The sequence below is a fragment of the Salmo salar genome, chromosome 12, assembly GCF_965601325.2.
Source record: "Salmo salar chromosome 12, fSalSal1, whole genome shotgun sequence".
Classification (NCBI taxonomy): domain Eukaryota; kingdom Metazoa; phylum Chordata; class Actinopteri; order Salmoniformes; family Salmonidae; genus Salmo; species Salmo salar.
The window spans coordinates 97,114,957-97,137,511 of record NC_138302.1 but is presented as its reverse complement, the minus strand read 5'-3'; the positions used below and the strand labels follow the sequence as shown (position 1 = coordinate 97,137,511).

The following is a 22,555-nucleotide window of genomic DNA, read 5'->3' as shown; positions in this document are numbered from 1 at the left end:
ACAGGGTGTACCGGTACAGAGTCAATGTGGAGGCTATATACAGGGGGTACCGGTACAGAGTCAATGTGGAGGCTATATACAGGGTGTTACGGTACAGAGTCAATGTGGAGACTATATACAGGGTGTTACGGTACAGAGTCAATGTGGAGGCTATATACAGGGGGTACCGGTACAGAGTCAATGTGGAGGCTATATACAGGGTGTTACGGTACAGAGTCAATGTGGAGGCTATATACAGGGTGTTACGGTACAGAGTCAATGTGGAGGCTATATACAGGTGGTACTGGTACAGAGTCAATGTGGAGGCTATATACAGGGGGTACCGGTACAGAGTCAATGTGGAGGCTATATACAGGGGGTACCGGTACAGAGTCAATGTGGAGGCTATATACAGGGGGTACCGGTTCAGAGTCAATGTGGAGGCTACATACAGGGGGTACCGGTACAGAGTCAATGTGGAGGCTATATACAGGGGGTACCGGTACAGAGTCAATGTGGAGGCTATATACAGGGGGTACCGGTACAGAGTCAATGTGGAGGCTATATACAGGGTGTTACGGTACAGAGTCAATGTGGAGACTATATACAGGGTGTTACGGTACAGAGTCAATGTGGAGGCTATATACAGGGTGTACAGAGTCAATGTGGAGGCTATATACAGGGGGTACCGGTACAGAGTCAATGTGGAGGCTATATACAGGTGGTACCGGTACAGAGTCAATGTGGAGGCTATATACAGGGGGTACCGGTACAGAGTCAATGTGGAGGCTATATACAGGGGGTACCGGTACAGAGTCAATGTGGAGGCTATATACAGGGGGTACCGGTACAGAGTCAATGTGGAGGCTATATACAGGGGGTACCGATACAGAGTCAATGTGGAGGCTACATACAGGGGGTACCAGTACAGAGTCATTGTGGAGGCTATATACAGGGGGTACCGGTACAGAGTCAATGTGGAGGCTATATACAGGGGGTACCGGTACAGAGTCAGTGTGGAGGCTATATACAGGGGGTACCGGTACAGAGTCAGTGTGGAGGCTATATACAGGGGGTACCGGTACAGAGTCAATGTGGAGGCTATATACAGGGGGTACCGGTACAGAGTCAGTGTGGAGGCTATATACAGGGTGTACCGGTACAGAGTCAATGTGGAGGCTATATACAGGGGGTACCGGTACAGAGTCAATGTGGAGGCTATATACAGGGGGTACCGGTACAGAGTCAATGTGGAGGCTATATACAGGGGGTACCGGTACAGAGTCAATGTGGAGGCTATATACAGGGGGTACCGGTACAGAGTCAGTGTGGAGGCTATATACAGGGTGTACCGGTACAGAGTCAATGTGGAGGCTATATACAGGGGGTACCGGTACAGAGTCAATGTGGAGGCTATATACAGGGGGTACCGGTACAGAGTCAATGTGGAGGCTATATACAGGGGGGTACCGGTACAGAGTAAATGTGCGGGGGCACCGGTTAGTTGTGGTAATATGTACATGTCGGTAGAGTAATTAAAGTGATTATGCGTAGGTGTAAAAGAGGGGGAGATGGGAGGGGGGCAATGCAAATAGTTTGGGTAGCAATTTGACTGTGTTCAGGAGTCTTATGGCTTGGGGGTAGAAGCTGTTTAGAAGCCTCTTGGACCTGGACTTGGCGCTCCGGTACCGCTTGCCGTGCGGTAGCAGAGAGAACAGATTATAGGGCCCTGTGGATCCTAATCAAAAGTATTGAAATACAGAGAATAGGTTTCCGTTTGGGAAACTCACATACTACCACCACCTCTGAACTGTCTTAACAACCACATGCTGTAGTCTTGAACAAATTATCCACATTAATCTGGAAACATTTATTTTAAAGAGATATTAAAGCAAATCGACAACAGCGACAGATAACTAAAATATTTTCATTCTTATTCTATTCACTGCCAAGCAGAGATCTTTAGGGATTCAACTCATTCTCCCAGTGGGTGGAGGGAGAGAGAGAGCTCTACTCTGGTTTCTATCCACTAGAGTAGCCATCAGTAACACCAGTGGGTGGAGGGAGAGAGAGAGAGAGAGCTCTACTCTGGTTTCTATCCACTAGAGTAGCCATCAGTAACACCAGTGGGTGGAGAGAGAGAGAGAGAGAGCTCTACTCTGGTTTCTATCCACTAGAGTAGCCATCAGTAACACCAGTGGGTGGAGGGAGAGAGAGAGAGAGCTCTACTCTGGTTTCTATCCACTAGAGTAGCCATCAGTAACACCAGTGGGTGGAGGGAGAGAGAGAGCTCTACTCTGGTTTCTATCCACTAGAGTAGCCATCAGTAACACCAGTGGGTGGAGGGAGAGAGAGAGAGAGCTCTACTCTGGTTTCTATCCACTAGAGTAGCCATCAGTAACACCAGTGGGTGGAGGGAGAGAGAGAGAGAGCTCTACTCTGGTTTCTATCCACTAGAGTAGCCATCAGTAACACCAGTGGGTGGAGAGAGAGAGAGAGCTCTACTCTGGTTTCTATCCTCTAGAGTAGCCATCAGTAACACCAGTAGGTGGAGGGAGAGAGAGAGAGAGCTCTACTCTGGTTTCTATCCACTAGAGTAGCCATCAGTAACACCAGTAGGTGGAGGGAGAGAGAGAGAGAGCTCTACTCTGGTTTCTATCCTCTAGAGTAGCCATCAGTAACACCAGTAGGTGGAGGGAGAGAGAGAGAGAGCTCTACTCTGGTTTCTATCCACTAGAGTAGCCATCAGTAACACCAGTGGGTGGAGGGAGAGAGAGAGAGCTCTACTCTGGTTTCTATCCACTAGAGTAGCCATCAGTAACACCAGTGGGTGGAGGGAGAGAGAGAGCTCTACTCTGGTTTCTATCCACTAGAGTAGCCATCAGTAACACCAGTGGGTGGAGGGAGAGAGGGAGCTCTACTCTGGTTTCTATCCACTAGAGTAGCCATCAGTAACACCAGTGGGTGGAGGGAGAGAGAGAGAGAGCTCTACTCTGGTTTCTATCCACTAGAGTAGCCATCAGTAACACCAGTGGGTGGAGAGAGAGAGAGAGAGAGCTCTACTCTGGTTTCTATCCACTAGAGTAGCCATCAGTAACACCAGTGGGTGGAGGGAGAGAGAGAGAGAGCTCTACTCTGGTTTCTATCCACTAGAGTAGCCATCAGTAACACCAGTGGGTGGAGGGAGAGAGAGAGAGAGCTCTACTCTGGTTTCTATCCACTAGAGTAGCCATCAGTAACACCAGTGGGTGGAGGGAGAGAGAGAGAGAGCTCTACTCTGGTTTCTATCCACTAGAGTAGCCATCAGTAACACCAGTGGGTGGAGGGAGAGAGAGAGAGCTCTACTCTGGTTTCTATCCACTAGAGTAGCCATCAGTAACACCAGTGGGTGGAGGGAGAGAGAGAGAGAGCTCTACTCTGGTTTCTATCCACTAGAGTAGCCATCAGTAACACCAGTGGGTGGAGGGAGAGAGAGAGAGAGCTCTACTCTGGTTTCTATCCACTAGAGTAGCCATCAGTAACACCAGTGGGTGGAGGGAGAGAGAGAGAGCTCTACTCTGGTTTCTATCCACTAGAGTAGCCATCAGTAACACCAGTGGGTGGAGGGAGAGAGAGAGAGAGCTCTACTCTGGTTTCTATCCACTAGAGTAGCCATCAGTAACACCAGTGGGTGGAGGGAGAGAGAGAGAGAGCTCTACTCTGGTTTCTATCCACTAGAGTAGCCATCAGTAACACCAGTGGGTGGAGGGAGAGAGAGAGAGAGCTCTACTCTGGTTTCTATCCACTAGAGTAGCCATCAGTAACACCAGTGGGTGGAGGGAGAGAGAGAGAGCTCTACTCTGGTTTCTATCCACTAGAGTAGCCATCAGTAACACCAGTGGGTGGAGGAGAGAGAGAGAGAGCTCTACTCTGGTTTCTATCCACTAGAGTAGCCATCAGTAACACCAGTGGGTGGAGGGAGAGAGGGAGCTCTACTCTGGTTTCTATCCACTAGAGTAGCCATCAGTAACACCAGTGGGTGGAGGGAGAGAGAGAGAGAGCTCTACTCTGGTTTCTATCCACTAGAGTAGCCATCAGTAACACCAGTGGGTGGAGAGAGAGAGAGAGAGAGCTCTACTCTGGTTTCTATCCACTAGAGTAGCCATCAGTAACACCAGTGGGTGGAGGGAGAGAGAGAGAGAGCTCTACTCTGGTTTCTATCCACTAGAGTAGCCATCAGTAACACCAGTGGGTGGAGGGAGAGAGAGAGAGAGCTCTACTCTGGTTTCTATCCACTAGAGTAGCCATCAGTAACACCAGTGGGTGGAGGGAGAGAGAGAGAGAGCTCTACTCTGGTTTCTATCCACTAGAGTAGCCATCAGTAACACCAGTGGGTGGAGAGAGAGAGAGAGAGAGCTCTACTCTGGTTTCTATCCACTAGAGTAGCCATCAGTAACACCAGTGGGTGGAGGGAGAGAGAGAGAGAGCTCTACTCTGGTTTCTATCCACTAGAGTAGCCATCAGTAACACCAGTGGGTGGAGGGAGAGAGAGAGAGAGCTCTACTCTGGTTTCTATCCACTAGAGTAGCCATCAGTAACACCAGTGGGTGGAGGGAGAGAGAGAGAGAGCTCTACTCTGGTTTCTATCCACTAGAGTAGCCATCAGTAACACCAGTGGGTGGAGAGAGAGAGAGAGCTCTACTCTGGTTTCTATCCTCTAGAGTAGCCATCAGTAACACCAGTAGGTGGAGGGAGAGAGAGAGAGAGCTCTACTCTGGTTTCTATCCACTAGAGTAGCCATCAGTAACACCAGTAGGTGGAGGGAGAGAGAGAGAGAGCTCTACTCTGGTTTCTATCCTCTAGAGTAGCCATCAGTAACACCAGTAGGTGGAGGGAGAGAGAGAGAGAGCTCTACTCTGGTTTCTATCCACTAGAGTAGCCATCAGTAACACCAGTGGGTGGAGGGAGAGAGAGAGAGCTCTACTCTGGTTTCTATCCACTAGAGTAGCCATCAGTAACACCAGTGGGTGGAGGGAGAGAGGGAGCTCTACTCTGGTTTCTATCCACTAGAGTAGCCATCAGTAACACCAGTGGGTGGAGGGAGAGAGAGAGAGCTCTACTCTGGTTTCTATCCACTAGAGGAGCAGACAAGCATTTTGCTACACCAGCAATAACATCTACTAAACATATATGTGACCAATAACATTTCAAGATCAGACAGACAGACAGACAGACAGACAGACATCAGTAGCATAGCAAAGTCTGGGGAAAGTATCATACTTGGAGGTGAAAAGCCAAAAATCAATAAAACAATTTTGATTAAATTTCCCAGTAAAAATATAAAAGGACAGATAACAGATCAACTACACGTTGTTTTCTTCTCTCAGCAACCCCGTCCCGTCCCCTTTCAAACAGGTTGATTAAATGAACCCCGTCCCGTCCCCTTTCAAACATGTTGATTAAATGAACCCCGTCCCCTTTCAAACAGGTTGATTAAATGAACCCCGTCCCCTTTCAAACAGGTTGATTAAATGAACCCCGTCCCGTCCCCTTTCAAACATGTTGATTAAATGAACCCCGTCCCGTCCCCTTTCAAACAGGTTGATTAAATGAACCCCGTCCCGTCCCCTTTCAAACAGGTTGATTAAATGAACCCCGTCCCGTCCCCTTTCAAACAGGTTGATTAAATGAACCCCGTCCCGTCCCCTTTCAAACAGGTTGATTAAATGATATTCTGAATTGTTGAAAAAATATATCAAACATACCTGTCCTCCGGCAAAGATGACAGGGGATCCTGAAGGTTTGGGTCGATATGGGATGGTGACCCCCTTAGGGGGAGACTGTAGGACACACAAGAGAAGAGAATGACAGAAGGAGAATGGGTTTAATTCAACAAATGCTTTCAAAAACTTTTGTAGAATTGAGCAAGAGATACTATTACCAAAGAGAACGCAAGGGTAATTTCTCAATGAAGAAAGTGTGTATTTACGATGAATTAAATAAATGATCTGAGGATATTACTTACACTTACCTCGAGCATAACTACACAGATCTGCTTGACACACTCGATAATGGACTGGGGCGTCCCTGCGATAGTGATGGCCCGTTCTGTAGAGTTAGGAAGCATGTCGCCTGCCACCTGTACCTGAGCACCTGTCGACTAGAGAGGACAGAGAGAGAGAGAGGACGAGGGGCAGAGAGAGAGAGGACAGAGAGAGAGAACAGAGAGAGAGGACAGAGAGAGAGAGAGAGAACAGAAAGAGAGAGAGAGAGGCAGAGAGAGAGAGGGCGAGAGAGCGAGACAGAGAGAGCGAGAACAGAAAGAGAGAGAGAGCGAGAGAACGAGAACAGAGAGAGAACGAGAAGAGAGAGAGAGAACAGAGAGAGAACGAGAACAGAGAGAACAGAGAGAGAACAGAGAGAACAGAGAGAGAACAGAGAGAGAGGAGAGAGAACAGAAAGAGAGAGAACAGAAAGAGAGAGAGCGAGAGAGAACAGAGAGAGAGCGAGAGAGAACAGAGAGAGAGCGAGAGAACAGAGAGAGAGCGAGAGAACAGAGAGAGAGCGAGAACAGAGAGAGAGCGAGAACAGAGAGAGAGCGAGAACAGAGAGAGAGCGAGAACAGAGAGAGAGCGAGAACAGAGAGCGAGCGAGAACAGAGAGAGAGCGAGAACAGAGAGAGAGCGAGAACAGAGAGAGAGCGAGAACAGAGAGAGAGCGAGAACAGAGAGAGAGCGAGAACAGAGAGAGAGCGAGAACAGAGAGAGAGCGAGAACAGAGAGAGAGAGCGAGAGAACAGAGAGAGAGAGCGAGAGAACAGAGAGAGAGAGCGAGAGAACAGAGAGAGAGAGCGAGAGAACAGAGACGAGAACAGAGAGAGAACGAGAACAGAGAGAGAACGAGAACAGAGAGAGAACGAGAACAGAGAGAGAACGAGAACAGAGAGAGAACGAGAACAGAGAGAGAACAGAAAGAGAGAGAACAGAAAGAGAGAGAACAGAAAGAGAGAGAACAGAAAGAGAGAGAACAGAGAGAGAACAGAGAGAGAACAGAGAGAGAACAGAGAGAGAGAGCGAGAGAACAGAGAGAACAGAGAGAGAACAGAGAGCGAGAGAACAGAGAGAGAACAGAGAGAGAACACAGAGAGAGAGAACAGAGAGCGAGAGAACAGAAAGAGAGAGCGAGAGAACAGAAAGAGAGAGCGAGAGAACAGAAAGAGAGAGCAGAGAGAGAGAGCGAGAGAGAGAGCGAGAGAGAGAGCGCGAGAGAGAGCGCGAGAGAGAGCGCGAGAGAGAGCGCGAGAGAGAGCGCGAGAGAGAGCGCGAGAGAGAGCGCGAGAGAGAGCGCGAGAGAGAGCGCGAGAGAGAGCCGAGAGAGAGCGACGAGAACAGAGAGAGAGCACGAGAACAGAGAGAGAGCACGAGAACAGAGAGAGAGCACGAGAACAGAGAGAGAGCACGAGAACAGAGAGAGAGCACGAGAACAGAGAGAGAGCACGAGAACAGAGAGAGAGCACGAGAACAGAGAGAGAGAACAGAGAGCGAGAACGAGAACAGAGAGAGAGAGAACAGAGAGAGAGAACAGAGAGAGAGAACGAGAACAGAGAGAGAGAGAACAGAGACAGAGACAGAGAGAACAGAGACAGAGAACAGAGACAGAGAACAGAGACAGAGAGAACAGAGAGAGAGAGAACAGAGAGAGAGAGAACAGAGAGAGAGCAGAGAGAGAGAGAACAGAGAGAGAGCAGAGAGAGAGAGAGCAGAGAGAGAGAGAGCAGAGAGAGAGAGCAGAGAGAGAGAGCAGAGAGAGAGAGCAGAGAGAGAGAGCAGAGAGAGAGCAGAGAGAGAGACAGAGAGAGAGAGAACAGAGAGAGAGAGAACAGAGAGAGAGAGGACAGAGAGAGAGAGGACAGAGAGAGAGAGGACAGAGAGAGGACAGAGAGAGAGGACAGAGAGAGAGGACAGAGAGAGAGAACAAAGAGGCAGGTTGACTGGTCTGGACTTTATTTGCTACAATGTGCAAATAGCCTTCTAAGTTCAACAAAGTTGTCTTATTGATTTTTGCCTTTTCACCTCCAAGTATGATACTTTCCCCAGACTTTGTTGTTGTTGTAGTGGATATCCTCTAGTGGATAGAAACCAGAGTAGAGCTCTCTCTCTCCCTCCACCCACTGGTGTTACTGATGGCTACTCTAGTGGATAGAAACCAGAGTAGAGCTCTCTCTCTCCCTCCACCCACTGGTGTTACTGATGGCTACTCTAGTGGATAGAAACCAAAGTAGAGCTCTCTCTCTCTCTCTCCCTCCACCCACTGGTGTTACTGATGGCTACTCTAGTGGATAGAAACCAGAGTAGAGCTCTCTCTCTCCCTCCACCCACTGGTGTTACTGATGGCTACTCTAGAGGATAGAAACCAGAGTAGAGCTCTCTCTCTCTCTCTCTCTCCACCCACTGGTGTTACTGATGGCTACTCTAGTGGATAGAAACCAGAGTAGAGCTCTCTCTCTCTCCCTCCACCCACTGGTGTTACTGATGGCTACTCTAGTGGATAGAAACCAGAGTAGAGCTCTCTCTCTCTCTCTCCACCCACTGGTGTTACTGATGGCTACTCTAGTGGATAGAAACCAGAGTAGAGCTCTCTCTCTCTCTCACTCTAGTGGATAGAAACCAGAGTAGAGCTCTCTCTCTCTCTCTCCACCCACTGGTGTTACTGATGGCTACTCTAGTGGATAGAAACCAGAGTAGAGCTCTCTCTCTCCCTCCACCCACTGGTGTTACTGATGGCTACTCTAGTGGATAGAAACCAGAGTAGAGCTCTCTCTCTCTCTCCCTCCACCTACTGGTGTTACTGATGGCTACTCTAGTGGATAGAAACCAGAGTAGAGCTCTCTCTCTCTCTCCACCCACTGGTGTTACTGATGGCTACTCTAGTGGATAGAAACCAGAGTAGAGCTCCCTCTCTCTCCCTCCACCCACTGGTGTTACTGATGGCTACTCTAGTGGATAGAAACCAGAGTAGAGCTCTCTCTCTCTCTCCCTCCACCCACTGGTGTTACTGATGGCTACTCTAGTGGATAGAAACCAGAGTAGAGCTCCCTCTCTCTCTCTCCACCCACTGGTGTTACTGATGGCTACTCTAGTGGATAGAAACCAGAGTAGAGCTCTCTCTCTCTCCCTCCACCCACTGGTGTTACTGATGGCTACTCTAGTGGATAGAAACCAGAGTAGAGCTCTCTCTCTCTCTCCCTCCACCCACTGGTGTTACTGATGGCTACTCTAGTGGATAGAAACCAGAGTAGAGCTCTCTCTCCCTCTCCCTCCACCCACTGGGAGAATGAGTTGAATCCCTAAAGATCTCTGCTAGGCAGTGAATAAGTCACATAAGAATTAAAACATTTAGCTATTATAATCTGTCGGTGTTTTCGATTGCTTTAATATCTCTTTACAATGTATTATACAAATATATATTTTATGTATGGCGTTGATAATTTCCTGATAATGTACTCTGATACTTTTTAATTGAGATTCTATATCGATTGTGTTTCAAGTGATGACCAGGGGTCAGTTGTTGGATTCCATTCTACCTCTCTTATTTCTTTGATCTTGCAGCCTCCCTTGCCGATGAGCGAGCCACACTGGCTGGCTGGCACCACGATGCGCAGGGTGACCGGGGGCTTGCTGGTGGCCGTGCTGTTCGTCATAGAGCTGCTGATGTCCTGGGAGACAAAAAGGGGAGATTAAAAAAATAATATATAGAATTATTACTTACTCTCCAGCTCCACTTTTAACCTCACACCCGATGGATGTTCAGTCACTGAGGACAACTATAACTTGAAATATAAAAACAGATAGTTTATGGTTTAAAGTTTATGGTTTTATAGTTTAAAACATTTTATATTAACTTTTTTCGTAAAACATTTTTCGTAAAAGAGCAGCTGAACACGTCTTCAGTCTGTTCATCTATCCTGCACCTTGGCTGGACTGAGGAAGCAACATAATATTCCCTAAAGATGCCATAATGACAAATGAACAGTCTGTCCGATAGTACAGTGGTATCACAAGTTACCTCTTCCAGCTTTTCGATGATCATGGAGAATGCTTTGAAGATGGCGGTGGTGGGGCCTGCCAGAGTGATGATCCTCTCAGGACAGTTCCCCTCTGAGATGTTGATGCGAGCCCCGCTCTGGACACCACCGGGGAGGAGACGAGAAAGTAGGCAATTAGGAAAAATTACTTTCTAGAGGCAGAAACTGCACAAACAAAACGTGTGTGTGCTTCTCACCTCTTCTCTCATCTTCTTCACAGATTCACCTTTCTTGCCAATGATGCTTCCGACTTCCTAAAAGAGAAAAACAGATGAATTTAAAAAATCATTCAAATCAAAGTTTATTTGTCACAGTGAAATGCTTACTTACAAGCCCTTAAAAAAAAAAAAAAAAGGTATTCGGTGAACAATAGATAGGTAAAGAAAAAAAATACTAAAATGACAGTGAAAATAACAGTAGTGAGGCTATATACAGGGTGTTACGGTACAGAGTCAATGTGGAGGCTATATACAGGTGGTACCGGTACAGAGTCAATGTGGAGGCTATATACAGGGGGTACCGGTACAGAGTCAATGTGGAGGCTATATACAGGGTGTTACGGTACAGAGTCAATGTGGAGGATATATACAGGAGGTACCGGTACAGAGTCAATGTGGAGACTATATACAGGGGGTTACGGTACAGAGTCAATGTGGAGGCTATATACAGGGTGTTACGGTACAGAGTCAATGTGGAGACTATATACAGGTGGTACCGGTACAGAGTCAATGTGGAGGCTATATACAGGGGGTACCGGTACAGAGTCAGTGTGGAGGCTATATACAGGGGGTACCGGTACAGAGTCAGTGTGGAGGCTATATACAGGGTGTTACGGTACAGAGTCAATGTGGAGGCTATATACAGGGTGTTACGGTACAGAGTCAATGTGGAGGCTATATACAGGGGGTACTGGTACAGAGTCAATGTGGAGGCTATATACAGGGGGTACCAGTACAGAGTCAATGTGGAGGCTATATACAGGGGGTACCAGTACAGAGTCAATGTGGAGGCTATATACAGGGGGTACCAGTACAGAGTCAATGTGGAGGCTATATACAGGGGGTACCGGTACAGAGTCAATGTGGAGGCTATATACAGGGGGTACCGGTACAGAGTCAATGTGGAGGCTATATACAGGGGGTACCGGTACAGAGTCAATGTGGAGGCTATATACAGGGTGTTACGGTACAGAGTCAATGTGGAGGCTATATACAGGGGCTACCGGTACAGAGTCAATGTGGAGGCTATATACAGGGGGTACCGGTACAGAGTCAATGTGGAGGCTATATACAGGGGCTACCGGTACAGAGTCAATGTGGAGGCTATATACAGGGGGAACCGGTACAGAGTCAATGTGGAGGGGGCACCGGTTACTCGAGCTAATTGAGGTAGTATGTACATGTAGGTATAGTTAAAGTGACTATGCATATATGATAAACAGAGTTGCAGCGTAAAAGAGGAGTTAGTGGGGGGTTTGGTAATGGTTTGGTAATGTGTAAAGGGCACGTGGATCATTAATAGCGGTGGTTTGGTGAAACATGCTTAAATGGGTAACCTGGTCTGAGAGCTGAAGACTTGGGTTTGCTCCCCGAGCTTAATGTCTAAGAGGCTTTAGCTCAGTGGGCCGAAACATTCTAGTTACACCCTACTGTCCCCTGCTCTGGGAGGTCACACACAGTGCCGTGCATCACCAATCTAATGGTCATGGTGACATCACCTCGTTTTTATCTCTGTGGGCTAACACTCAGTCACACCTTCTGTGGGCGGTCACTCACCTTGCCGTGCATCAGCAATCTAATGGTCATGGTGACATCACCTAGCCTTTATCTCTGTGGGCTAACACTCAGTCACACCTTCTGTGGGCGGTCACTCACACCTTCTGTGGGCGGTCACTCACCTTGCCGTGCATCAGCAATCTAATGGTGAGGGTGACATTGAGTCCTCCTTCAATCACACCGGAGTCCATAACTAGTACTGGATGGGAGAAGCTGTAGCTGAAAGGTCAAAACTGAGGGTCTTTGGTCACAAAGATGGGATCTGGAGATCAGACAAGAGAACAGTAAGACATTTTAGAATAGGATGAAGAGTTAGGAGAGTATAGGGCTGAGGGACAAGCAGGAGAACAATTGAGTATAAAATGTGAGATCAGTGAACTGAATAGAATAGCTGGGTTTTGGTTTTTACCCATCAGGATTTGCACACTAACACCAAATAGTTAGCTGTATTGATCTTAAGAAACTTGATAGCATATTACTGTTTACAAGAGGGTGTATTAAACTATGGGTCAGAACACAATGTGGGCACTGGGCATGTAAGAGGTGGCGCACGAGTTACGAAAGTACATCTATAAATCACACGCCATTTAAAAAATAAAAATAATTGGGTCATGGGAGGACGTTACATTTTTCAATTGGGTCTCAAATAATTTCAGAACCCCCTGGTTTATAAGCAAACTGCTGAAAAGCATCCAAATAAACCCCGGTTTCTTTCAACAACAGCTTTTAGTTCTAAACGGATTGCCATTATTATAAGAGGGGAAATAAATACATTTGCAAAAACAATTATGTAGTCAAGTATGTGAACTCCATGGTAGTGTCGTGTGGAGTTGAGATATGATTGGCAAACAAGAAATGGGGCCTTCTAGTGTGAGGCTGTTGCACGCATGATTATTATTAGTACTGTATCATGATTCATGCACAGTAACTTGCCTTGAGACTAAACGTAACAATCTAACTTCGGTAGAGTGGTCATCATAGCAATGATTCATGTTCATGTGCATCTTTAAGTTTGCTAGTAACTTAGCACATTGCCTGCTACCTACATAGAGATACATCTCGCTAGCTAGCATGTTAGGCTAACTAACAAGCTGGTTAATGGTCCCCTTCCCGAGAGTGAATCCCAAGCGAAACAAACTTGTTGTTCAAGTTCGTGAATTAATAGACAATGTGTCCGATTACTTGGCTGCAATGAATTCAATTTCACGCATAAATATGTGCATGCATTTGCGCCTCGCCGGCCGGCGCCCTCCGTGCTAGCTGTTTGACCTAGCATAGCATACTACCTGGGTGGCTAGCATCCGTGTGTGGAGCATGTGGACCTGTACCGTTTGAATGACTGTCCATTTGACATTCACGCTACTAATGTTTCAACAATATAGATCGGTTTCATATTGGCTACACACACCCCCCCACACTAACACTGATCATTTACAAATAGACACGGGTAAATAGCAGCTAATTGGAGTGATAAATAAGATCGTGCTGGTTGTATTATGAGCTGCGTGCAAGTACTGCGGCCTGGCACATTGACGTGAAGCCTGGCTGTGCTACCAGCTAGCCTGATGCAAGATGCGTTTCTTTCACCTTTTATCACACACACGTGTATAGATAGATAGATATGAACTCTTCTTACCTGATCCGTGTTGAGATGTGTTGTCGGGGGGAGGGTGGGGTAGAAGGGGAGAGGTTCGGGAGGGTAGAAACCCAGGGGAGAGTTTTAAAAGGATTCGGGGAAGAGGGAAGAGTGATAGCGTGAGATCGAGCGCTCCACTGCTTTACACAAAGACAACAGAAGTAAAAACGTCTGAACTTCCCCCTTTCCCCTTTCCCTCCCACGCTACGATAAACCCGCCTATCTGGTTCCCGTGAAACGAACTGCGCACAGAGTTACAGTCGGTAACGGTCACTGTGCTGTTCATGGTACAATGTAACAAACTACTCGATAAGTGGAATTGTTACAGTATCACGTCAAGGTGTTCACGTGGATACAAATGTAGCCGATATTTTTCTCTGTCAGAGCTGAAATATAAAGTCAAACCGAGAAATATTTATATTGTAAATAAAGTACTTCAAAATTCAATCATTCCAGTATTAAAATAAATATTTATTTGTATATATTTTTTTTTACTGGGGAATTTCCACACATCTCTCTCACTCACTCAGCTATAGCCTATATATTATTTATAGTTGGAAATATAATCAACCATTTGAAATATTACTTCTCATCAGTGTAAAGGCATAATATGTATACATGATAGTGCACAGTCATGACGATATGCACACATTCATAGACCTATATCCCTAAATGTTAAAACTAAAAGGCATAATTGTGTTCATTATACATACTTTTGTTACAGTGTTATACAATTAATATTCAAATCATTTTCCAAACACATTTTTCATTCTTAATAATAGTCGTCGTCCCCCCCTTTAACCTCGTTGCAATTTAGACAGAAGAAAAGGCCACTCTCCCCATTTAATACAAGATGTCTTTCTGACTCTGTGTTGGATGTTGTTGGTGACATCACTCCTCATCGCTGCTGCTGCTGCTGCTGCTGCTTGAAGAGTGCTGGGGAGGAAAAACAGGAACATTTTGGTCATTTAGCAGACTCTCTTACCCACAGTGACTTACAGTCAGTTCATTCAACTAGGTAAGACAATCACATAACAGTTGTAATCCGTGCTGGTAAGAGCTAGTACATAACTTGTTATCTCGACGACTGAATAAAGAAAAAGGCGGCATCACTCACACAACCCCACAATGAAACAAGAAGAAAATAGGTGGACAGAACCTCGGAAACCCAGAAAGAAAATATTGCATCAGATGCTCAATTAAGTCCTGGGGATAGACATGTTTCAAAAGATACAGGCAAGAGAAGGGGGGGGTAGGCAAGAGAAGGGGGGGTAGGCAAGAGAAGGGGGGGTAGGCAAGAGAAGGGGGGGTAGGTAAGAGAAGGGGGGGTAGGCAAGAGAAGGGGGGGTAGGCAAGAGAAGGGGGGGGGTAGGGGGGGGGTAGGCAGGAGGGAGAGGGGGGGGGTAGGTAAGAGAAGGGGGGTAGGTAAGAGAAGGGGGGGTAGGTAAGCCTCACTCTCTCACAACATTTTTGACAGCAGGATGAGAAACGATATACTCACACAAATAAACAAAAAGTTTGGTACACACACATTATTAGTTCTCAGGGCAAGAGCCTCGATTTCCAGTCTTCCTAGTCGTGTGATGAACAAAACTTGTGAGTATGTTAACGCAAGGCAAACAGGTCAGTAAAATACCTAAGAGGGGAACCAGACTCAACTCAGAGTACACATATCTCCCTCACTAGCTTTAAGAACCAGCTGTCAGAGCAGCTCACAGATCACTGCACCTGTACATAGCCCATCTATAATTTAGCCCAAACTACTACCTCTTCCCCTACTGTATTTATTCATTTTATTTATTTTGCTCCTTTGCACCATATTATTTATATTTTATCTCTGAACTTTCTTCAAACTACAAATCTACCATTCCAGTGTTTTTCTTGCTATACTTTATTTACTTTGCCACCATGGCATTTTTTGCCTTTACCTCCCTTATCTCACATCATTTGCTCACATTGTATATAGTCTTATTTTTTTCTACTGCATCATTGATTGTATGTTGTTTTACTCCATGTGTAACTCTGTGTTTTTGTATGTTGTCGAACTGCTTTGCTTTATCTTGGCCAGGTCGCAATTGTAAATGAGAACTTGTTCTCAACTTGCCTACCTGGTTAAATAAAGGTGAAATAAAAAATAAATAAAAAATAAAACACACAGTGGCTTGATCCCAAATGGCACCCTATTGCACTACTTATGGTCAGGGCACTATAGGGAATAGGGTGCCAATTGGGAAGCACAGAGTGAGTCATGGTACCATCAGTGGGAGGTACAGTCACCTGTCAACTGCACTCAAAATCCACAGACCCTCCCTGTTATTGATTGACACACAGACACACACAAACAAACAAACACAGAGAGACACCCACCTTCCTGTGGCCTCCATGATGCTTCAGGTGTTTGTCGGCTTTGTGCGCCTTCTTCCCCTTCGCCTTCTTCATTTTTTTGTGCGCCTTGTGTCCAGGGACTCCCATCCCGAATCCCGCCACACCCCCAGCCATGCCGGGATGCATGCCCCCGGGGTAGACTCCACCTGGGTGAACCCCACCAGGGTAGGGCCCTGGGTGAACTCCTGGGTAACCAGGTGCACCTGGTCCAGCTGGATAAGGGTGTTGTCCTCCTGGGTATTGCCCTCCTGGGTGTTGTCCGTAAGGCATGGATCCTGGAGGCATGGCTGGATTCATACCAGGGGCCATACCAGGGGCCATACCGGGGCCCCGGGGGGATAAGCAGGGTTTGTGCCAGGTGCGTACATGGGGTTCTGGCCTTGAGGGTGTGCTGGGTTTGGACCAGAAGGGAATGCAGGGCTGTAGGCTGGGGGGAAGGCCGGGTTCTGGCCAGGGGGACCTGAACAGGATTTCATAAACGTTGTAATATATCCGACTGATATAACTTGGCGATAACATGAAGATAGTTATGGCATAATATAGTATTAATATATTCTACCTACCTTGGTTAGGCCACATGTTGTGTCCTGAATATGAGTATGAAAAAGTGATGATCTCCTGGAAGAAACAAAAACAAAGTACTTTTAATAAACGAATAGCAGACAGGTAAAATTATATGCAACTTATTCATAGTCCAGTTATTATATAGCCTATTCTAATGACAGCCACCTTCCCACGATACACATAACATGAACAGGTTAGTCCACTATAGAGCTTGGTCAATTATAACAAAATATCGACAAGTTACTATACAATAATATGATTCTATAAGAAATACTGTCGATTATCCTATGTAGATAACACATTTAATGCTTATCAACGATCTGCAGTTTGACTTTCATACCTGCGGTAGCTTCTTGATGTCGATCTGAGAAAGTTTCTCACGAATTCGTTGCCGTTTCTCTTCCGGATAGGGGTGTGACTAGTAAGGAAATACAATCCTCGGGAATTGGCAAGCAAGCCCCGCCCGCCAATAAAATGTTATGTGGGCTCTCTCACCAGTCTCCTCGAAATTATTTATTGCGATGATGCGCTTGTATCGTTGGTAATGGATAGGTTAACACACCTAGGAAATTCAACTCAACAATACTGAATTGTAGGCTATTGCACAATTGGACGATACAGTCAAGTGGATTTCAATAGGGTACTGTAGGTGCGCAGTATGCGCACACAACTCTATGGGTAGGCCTATTGGACAGAATGCGTAAAAGTGTCGTAAAAGATGTGCTTATCATCAGATAACCCCATAACATGTAGTTGCGCAGTATGCGAACACAACTCTATGGGTAGGCCTATTGGACAGAATCGTAAAAGTGTCGTAAAAGATGTGCTTGTTGTCAGACACACCCATAACATAATAAACATACGTGCTACAGTAATATGCGAGAAGATAACATATGACGCATAGACAAAGTTCAGATTCTGCAGTCTTGAAGAAATATAGAAGATGCCATAGCGCCCAAACAAAGGAGCACTGTTTCAATCGAATTGGGTTTCTCAATGTCTAGGCAATTGCAGGGATTTGGTCCCTTTACTGTATATGTTTTTTTAATACTTTTTAAAATAATACGATTTCGGGGTTTTAAATCAAATCAAATGTATTTATATAGCCCTTCGTACATCAGCTGATATCTCAAAGTGCTGTACAGAAACCCAGCCTAAAACCCCAAACAGCAAGCAATGCATGTGAAAGAAGCACGGTGGCTAGGAAAAACTCCCTAGGAAAAACTCCCTAGAAAGGCCAAAAACCTAGGAAGAAACCTAGAGAGGAACCAGGCTACAGGGGCGGAAATCCCGGGGGGGACACGACCCCCCCAACCTGGGAAAAATATGATTTGTCCCCCCCAATATATCACTGAAACATAACTATGTAATTTAAATAATATTAATAATACGCAATGAAAGCAAATGTGCTGATTATAGACACGTAATAGCTTGTTTTTAAGTTTCAAAAGATTGCGACCCCCCCCACCCTTTGCCTCACAATGGTTTGATCCACTGCCAGTTCCTTAGCTTGCTAGGTAACGTAGAGGTCGTATCTACTGTCTGAAAGGCACTCAATGCACGTAACTGACGTGAGGTTAATCCAGTCAATCGCACACACACACTAGCTGAATATGCAGAGCTAGCGCGCAAATATTAACTATTAAGCTAGCTAGTACCTATTCCATTTATGTGGCGTCGTCAAACATGGAATCTTTGCTATCGTCAATTTATTCCAAGATCAGCATGCATGTAAGTTAGTGCTTCAAAGTCCCTGTGATAAGGTTAGCGATAAACTGAACAGAACTACACTCTCTTCTACCATTGTTTTAAATATATTTAATGGTCTCGTTGCAAAAGCTAAATTGTCGCAAGGATAACTTTTATTTATATTTTTTATTTCACCTTTATTTAACCTGGGTAGCAAAGATTATAGCAAACACCACTGAATTGGTGCTCACTAGCTTTGCAAATTCAGCTATTGTTAGAAGCCAGCGAATATGAAACAAACGATTAAAATTACAAAAGGTTGCAGCATATGTTGTGTAAATGGTGAACTCATACAGCTGTCAACTCTTGTCACTGCAATCCGTTTCACATTTGCTAGCTACCTTTTAGATCGAAGCCCATATAGAATGATAGAAGATAAGATGATAGAAGCCCATCTCCTACTGTAAATAACCTACATACTGTGTGTGTGTAGCCAACCAGGTAGAAAAATGGCAGAAAAATGGCAGAAAAAAGACGGACATCAGAGTATTTTTCAGTACACCAAAACGCAAAGTAAGAACCCTCGTAGCCTAATATCTCAAAGACTAGTTGATAAAATGTTCATAAGAAAGAAATGAAATTCTAATGGAAATGTTTCACAATGATGTCATTAGGCAGAGCAGGCAACAGATGGCACACAGACAGCAGAGTTGGGGACAGATATGCAGGGACAGACTGGCAGAGACAGGGAGTCTCAGGTAAGTTTGTTGAGTCTTTGTTTGGGAACATTATGAAAGGTTCTCAATTTTCTTTACTTGTAAAATAGGAACATAATTGGAAAATGCCATGGATACCCCCACTCTCAACTTAAACTGGTGACTGAACTAAGATTTGTTAAAGGCAATGGTATTGCTGTTGTGATTAGTTGTGTAGTTTTGGGTACCGGTAGTTAGGAGTACGGCAAACACCTTATTTCTTTGGTTTCTCAATATACATTTACCATATTAAACGTAGGCTATGTGTTACAGCACTACTTTTGGTGTCCCCCTCAGGAATTGCTCTGGAGAAAATGTAATGTAATTGTCCCCTCCAAAGTTGATATCAGATTTTCGCCCCTGCCAGGCTATGAGGGGGGGCCAGTCCTCTTCTGGCTGTGCAGGGTGGATATTATAACAGAACATGGTCAAGATGTTAAAATGTTCATAAATGACCAGCATGGTCAAATAATAATAATCATAGTAGTTGTCGAGGGTGCAACAAGCACGTCCGGTGAACAGGTCAGGGTTCCATAGCCGCAGGCAGAACAGTTGAAACTGGAGCAGCAGCACGGCCAGGTGGACTGGGGACAGCAAGGAGTCATCATACCAGGTAGTCCTGAGGCATGGTCCTAGGGCTCAGGTCCTCCGAGAGAAAGACAGAAAGAGAGAAAGAGAGAATTAGAGAGAGCATATTTAAATTCACACAGGACACCGGATAAGACAAGAGAAATACTCCAGATGTAACAGACTGACCCTAGCCCCCCGACACATAAACTACTGCAGCATAAATACTGGAGGCTGAGACAGGAGGGATCAGAAGTCACTGTGGCCCCATCCGATGATACCCCCGGACAGGGCCAAACAGGCAGGATATAACCCCACCCACTTTGCCAAAGCACAGCCCCCACACCACCAGAGGGATGTCTCCAACCACCAACTTACCGTCCTAAGACAAGGCCGTGTATAGCCCACAACGATCTCCGCCATGGCACAACCCAAAGGGGGGGGCGCCAACCCAAATCTTCAAAGGTTCCTAGACAAAGTGTGCAATAACTATGATTATACACTACATGGCCAAAAGTATGTGGACACCCCTTTAAATTAGTTGGATTCAGCAATTTCAGCCACACCCGTTGCTGACCGGTGTATAAAATCGAGAAAACAGCCATGCAATCTCCATAGACAAACATTAGCAGTAGAATGACCTGTAATGAAGAGCTCAGTGACTTTTAACGTGGCACTGTCATAGGATGCAACCTTTCCAACAAGTCAATTTGTCAAATTTCTGCCTTACTAGAGCTGCCCCATTCAACTGTAAGTGCTGTTATTGTGAAGTAGAAATGTCTAGGAGCAACAACGGCTCAGCCGCGAAGTGGTAGGCCACACAAGCTCACAGAATGGGACCGCCGAGTGATGAAGCGCATAGCTCATGAAAATCGTCTGTCCTCAGTTGCAACACTCACTGCTGAGTTCCAAACTGCCCCTGGAAGCAACATCAGCACAAGAACTGTTCATCAGGAGCTTCATGAAATGGGTTTCCATGGCAGAGCCGCACACAAGCCTAAGATCATCATGCACAATGCCAAGCGTCGGCTGGAGTGGTGTAAAGCTCGCCGCCATTGCACTCTGGAGCAGTGGAAACTTGTCCTCTGTGCACAAAGTGAGGTCAATACAGAAATGTTTTTTCGAGATCGGTGTGAATTTGATTGGTCTGCACAGAGCCCTGACCTCAACCCCATCGAACACCCTTGGGATGAATTGGAACGCCGACTGCGAGCCAGGCCTAATCGCCCAACATCAGTGCCCAACCTCACTAATGCTCTTGTGGCTGAATGGAAGCAAGTCACCGCAGAAACGTTCCAACATCTAGTGGAAAGCCTTCCCAGAAGAGTGTAGGCTTTTATAGCTGCAAAGGGGTGGACGAACTCCATATTAATGCCCATGATTTTGGAATGAGATGTTCGACAAGCAGGAGTCCACATATTGTCCACATATTGTCCACATAGTGTCCACATATTGTCCACATAGTGTCTACATATTGTCCACATAGTGTCCACATATTGTCCACAAGGTGTCCACATATTGTCCACATAGGTGTCCACATAGGTGTCCACAAGGTGTCCACATATTGTCCACAAGGTGTCCACATAGTGTCCACAAGGTGTCCACATAGTGTCCACATAGTGTCCACATATTGTCCACATAGTGTCCACATAGTGTATATTCCGAATCAGGGGAGGATGGACAAAAATCCAGTGCTTTTTTGTTGTTGTTGAAATGTCCTTTTTTTTTTTTTTAGTTCTTTTGCTTTCAATCTTCAATAGCTCTTACACAAAGCGTGCCATGACTATGAAAATTATATATTCTGGGGAGGATGGGAAAAAATCCATAGCTTTTTTGTTGTTGTTGAAATTATTGTTAGATTATCTTTTAAGCCTGGAATTTTTGTCCATCCTCCCCTGATTCAGAATATATCTATTTTCATAGTCATGGCATGCTTGGTTCAGTAGCCATTGAGGAGACAATACAGAATATCCACTGAATATCCAGTATAAAACACATTTTACCTAGGTTCCCAAACCTGTTGCAATCCTATTACCTGCTACAGCTCTCACTCTGATGATACTCATGATACTAATATTGACAGTATTAATCATTACAGTCTATTAACCCTACATGGGACGGCAGGTAGACTAGTGGTTAGCGCATTGGAATGGTAACCGAAAGGTTGCAAGATTGAATCCCCAAGCTGACAAGGTGAAAATCTGTCGTTCTTCCTCTGAACCAGGCAGTTAACCCACTGTTCCCCGGTAGGCCGTCATTGAAAATAAGAATTTGTTCTTAACTGACTTGCCTAGTTAAATAAAGATACAAATAAAATACATCATAGGCTACAATCACAAACATGCACTGAGCCTAATCTTAGAAGAATGTGGGGTGGCAGGTAGCCAAGCTGTTAATAACAATTGACCAGTAACCAAAAGCTTACTGGTTCAAATCCCTGAGCCGACTATGTGTCGATGTGCCACTGAGCAAAACATTTAAACCTCAAGTAAGTTGCCCTATGACTACATTGTAATGTGAATGCCAGTAGACAGTTTTCCAGCTCCTCTTTTAAAAATAATTTACAGACTTGTGAACAATGAGATTCTGAAGTGACAATTACTGGATGTTAATGTGGGAGGACTGTGATGGAAATTTTTAACATAGTCAATGTTAAGTAAGGCATAGTGGTTAAGATAAATCACCCACCTAGTTAAGAGGAATACATACATATATTTAGATTTATTTAACACAATGTTGGTTACAACATGATTCCATATGTGTTATTTCACAGTTTTGATGTCTTCACTGTTATTCTGCAATGTAGAAAATAGTACAAATAAAAAATAAACTTGAATGAGTAGGTGTGTCCAAACTTTTGACTGGTACTGTATGTGTGAATGTTGTTCATTGACAACAGCTCGGGGTTTAACACCATTGTGCCCTCCAAGCTTGTCACCAAGCTTGGGACCCTGGGACTGAACACCTCCCTTTGCAACTGGACCCAGGACTTCCTGATGGGCCGACCCCAGGTGGTGATGGTAGGCAACATCACCTCTGCCACACTGGCCCTCAACACGGGGGTCCCACAGGGCTGTGTGCTTAGTCCCCTACTGTCCATCCTGTTCACTCACAACTGCGTGGCCACGCACAACTCCAGCAC

At 45.6% G+C, this 22,555-nt stretch overlaps 2 protein-coding genes across 10 annotated transcripts in view; both read right to left on the bottom strand.

Annotated features, from left to right (window-relative positions):
• Positions 1 to 13,722, bottom strand: part of LOC100194880 (poly(rC) binding protein 2) — a 29,166-nt gene extending 15,444 nt beyond the window's left edge. For 4 of the 9 annotated variants that reach the window (XM_045690421.2, XM_082958355.1, XM_045690424.2 and 1 more), the window contains exons 1-7: positions 13,454 to 13,722; positions 11,940 to 12,079; positions 10,240 to 10,296; positions 10,024 to 10,140; positions 9,542 to 9,673; positions 5,984 to 6,118; positions 5,724 to 5,798 (exon numbers count right to left, since the gene is read on the bottom strand). In XM_045690421.2, coding sequence (XP_045546377.1) covers positions 5,724 to 5,798; positions 5,984 to 6,118; positions 9,542 to 9,673; positions 10,024 to 10,140; positions 10,240 to 10,296; positions 11,940 to 12,008 — 585 coding nt within the window. In that variant the 5' untranslated portion in view covers positions 12,009 to 12,079; positions 13,454 to 13,722. 9 annotated transcript variants of the gene reach the window in all.
• A 181-nt stretch (positions 13,723 to 13,903) lies between these two features.
• prr13 (proline rich 13) lies at positions 13,904 to 17,043 on the bottom strand. Its single transcript, XM_014134040.3, is given in 5 exon segments — positions 13,904 to 14,389; positions 15,821 to 16,167; positions 16,170 to 16,298; positions 16,402 to 16,456; positions 16,743 to 17,043. Coding segments are annotated over 4 exon segments (537 nt in total). The 5' UTR covers positions 16,418 to 16,456; positions 16,743 to 17,043; the 3' UTR covers positions 13,904 to 14,344.
• Between the last annotated feature and the right edge of the window lie 5,512 nt (positions 17,044 to 22,555).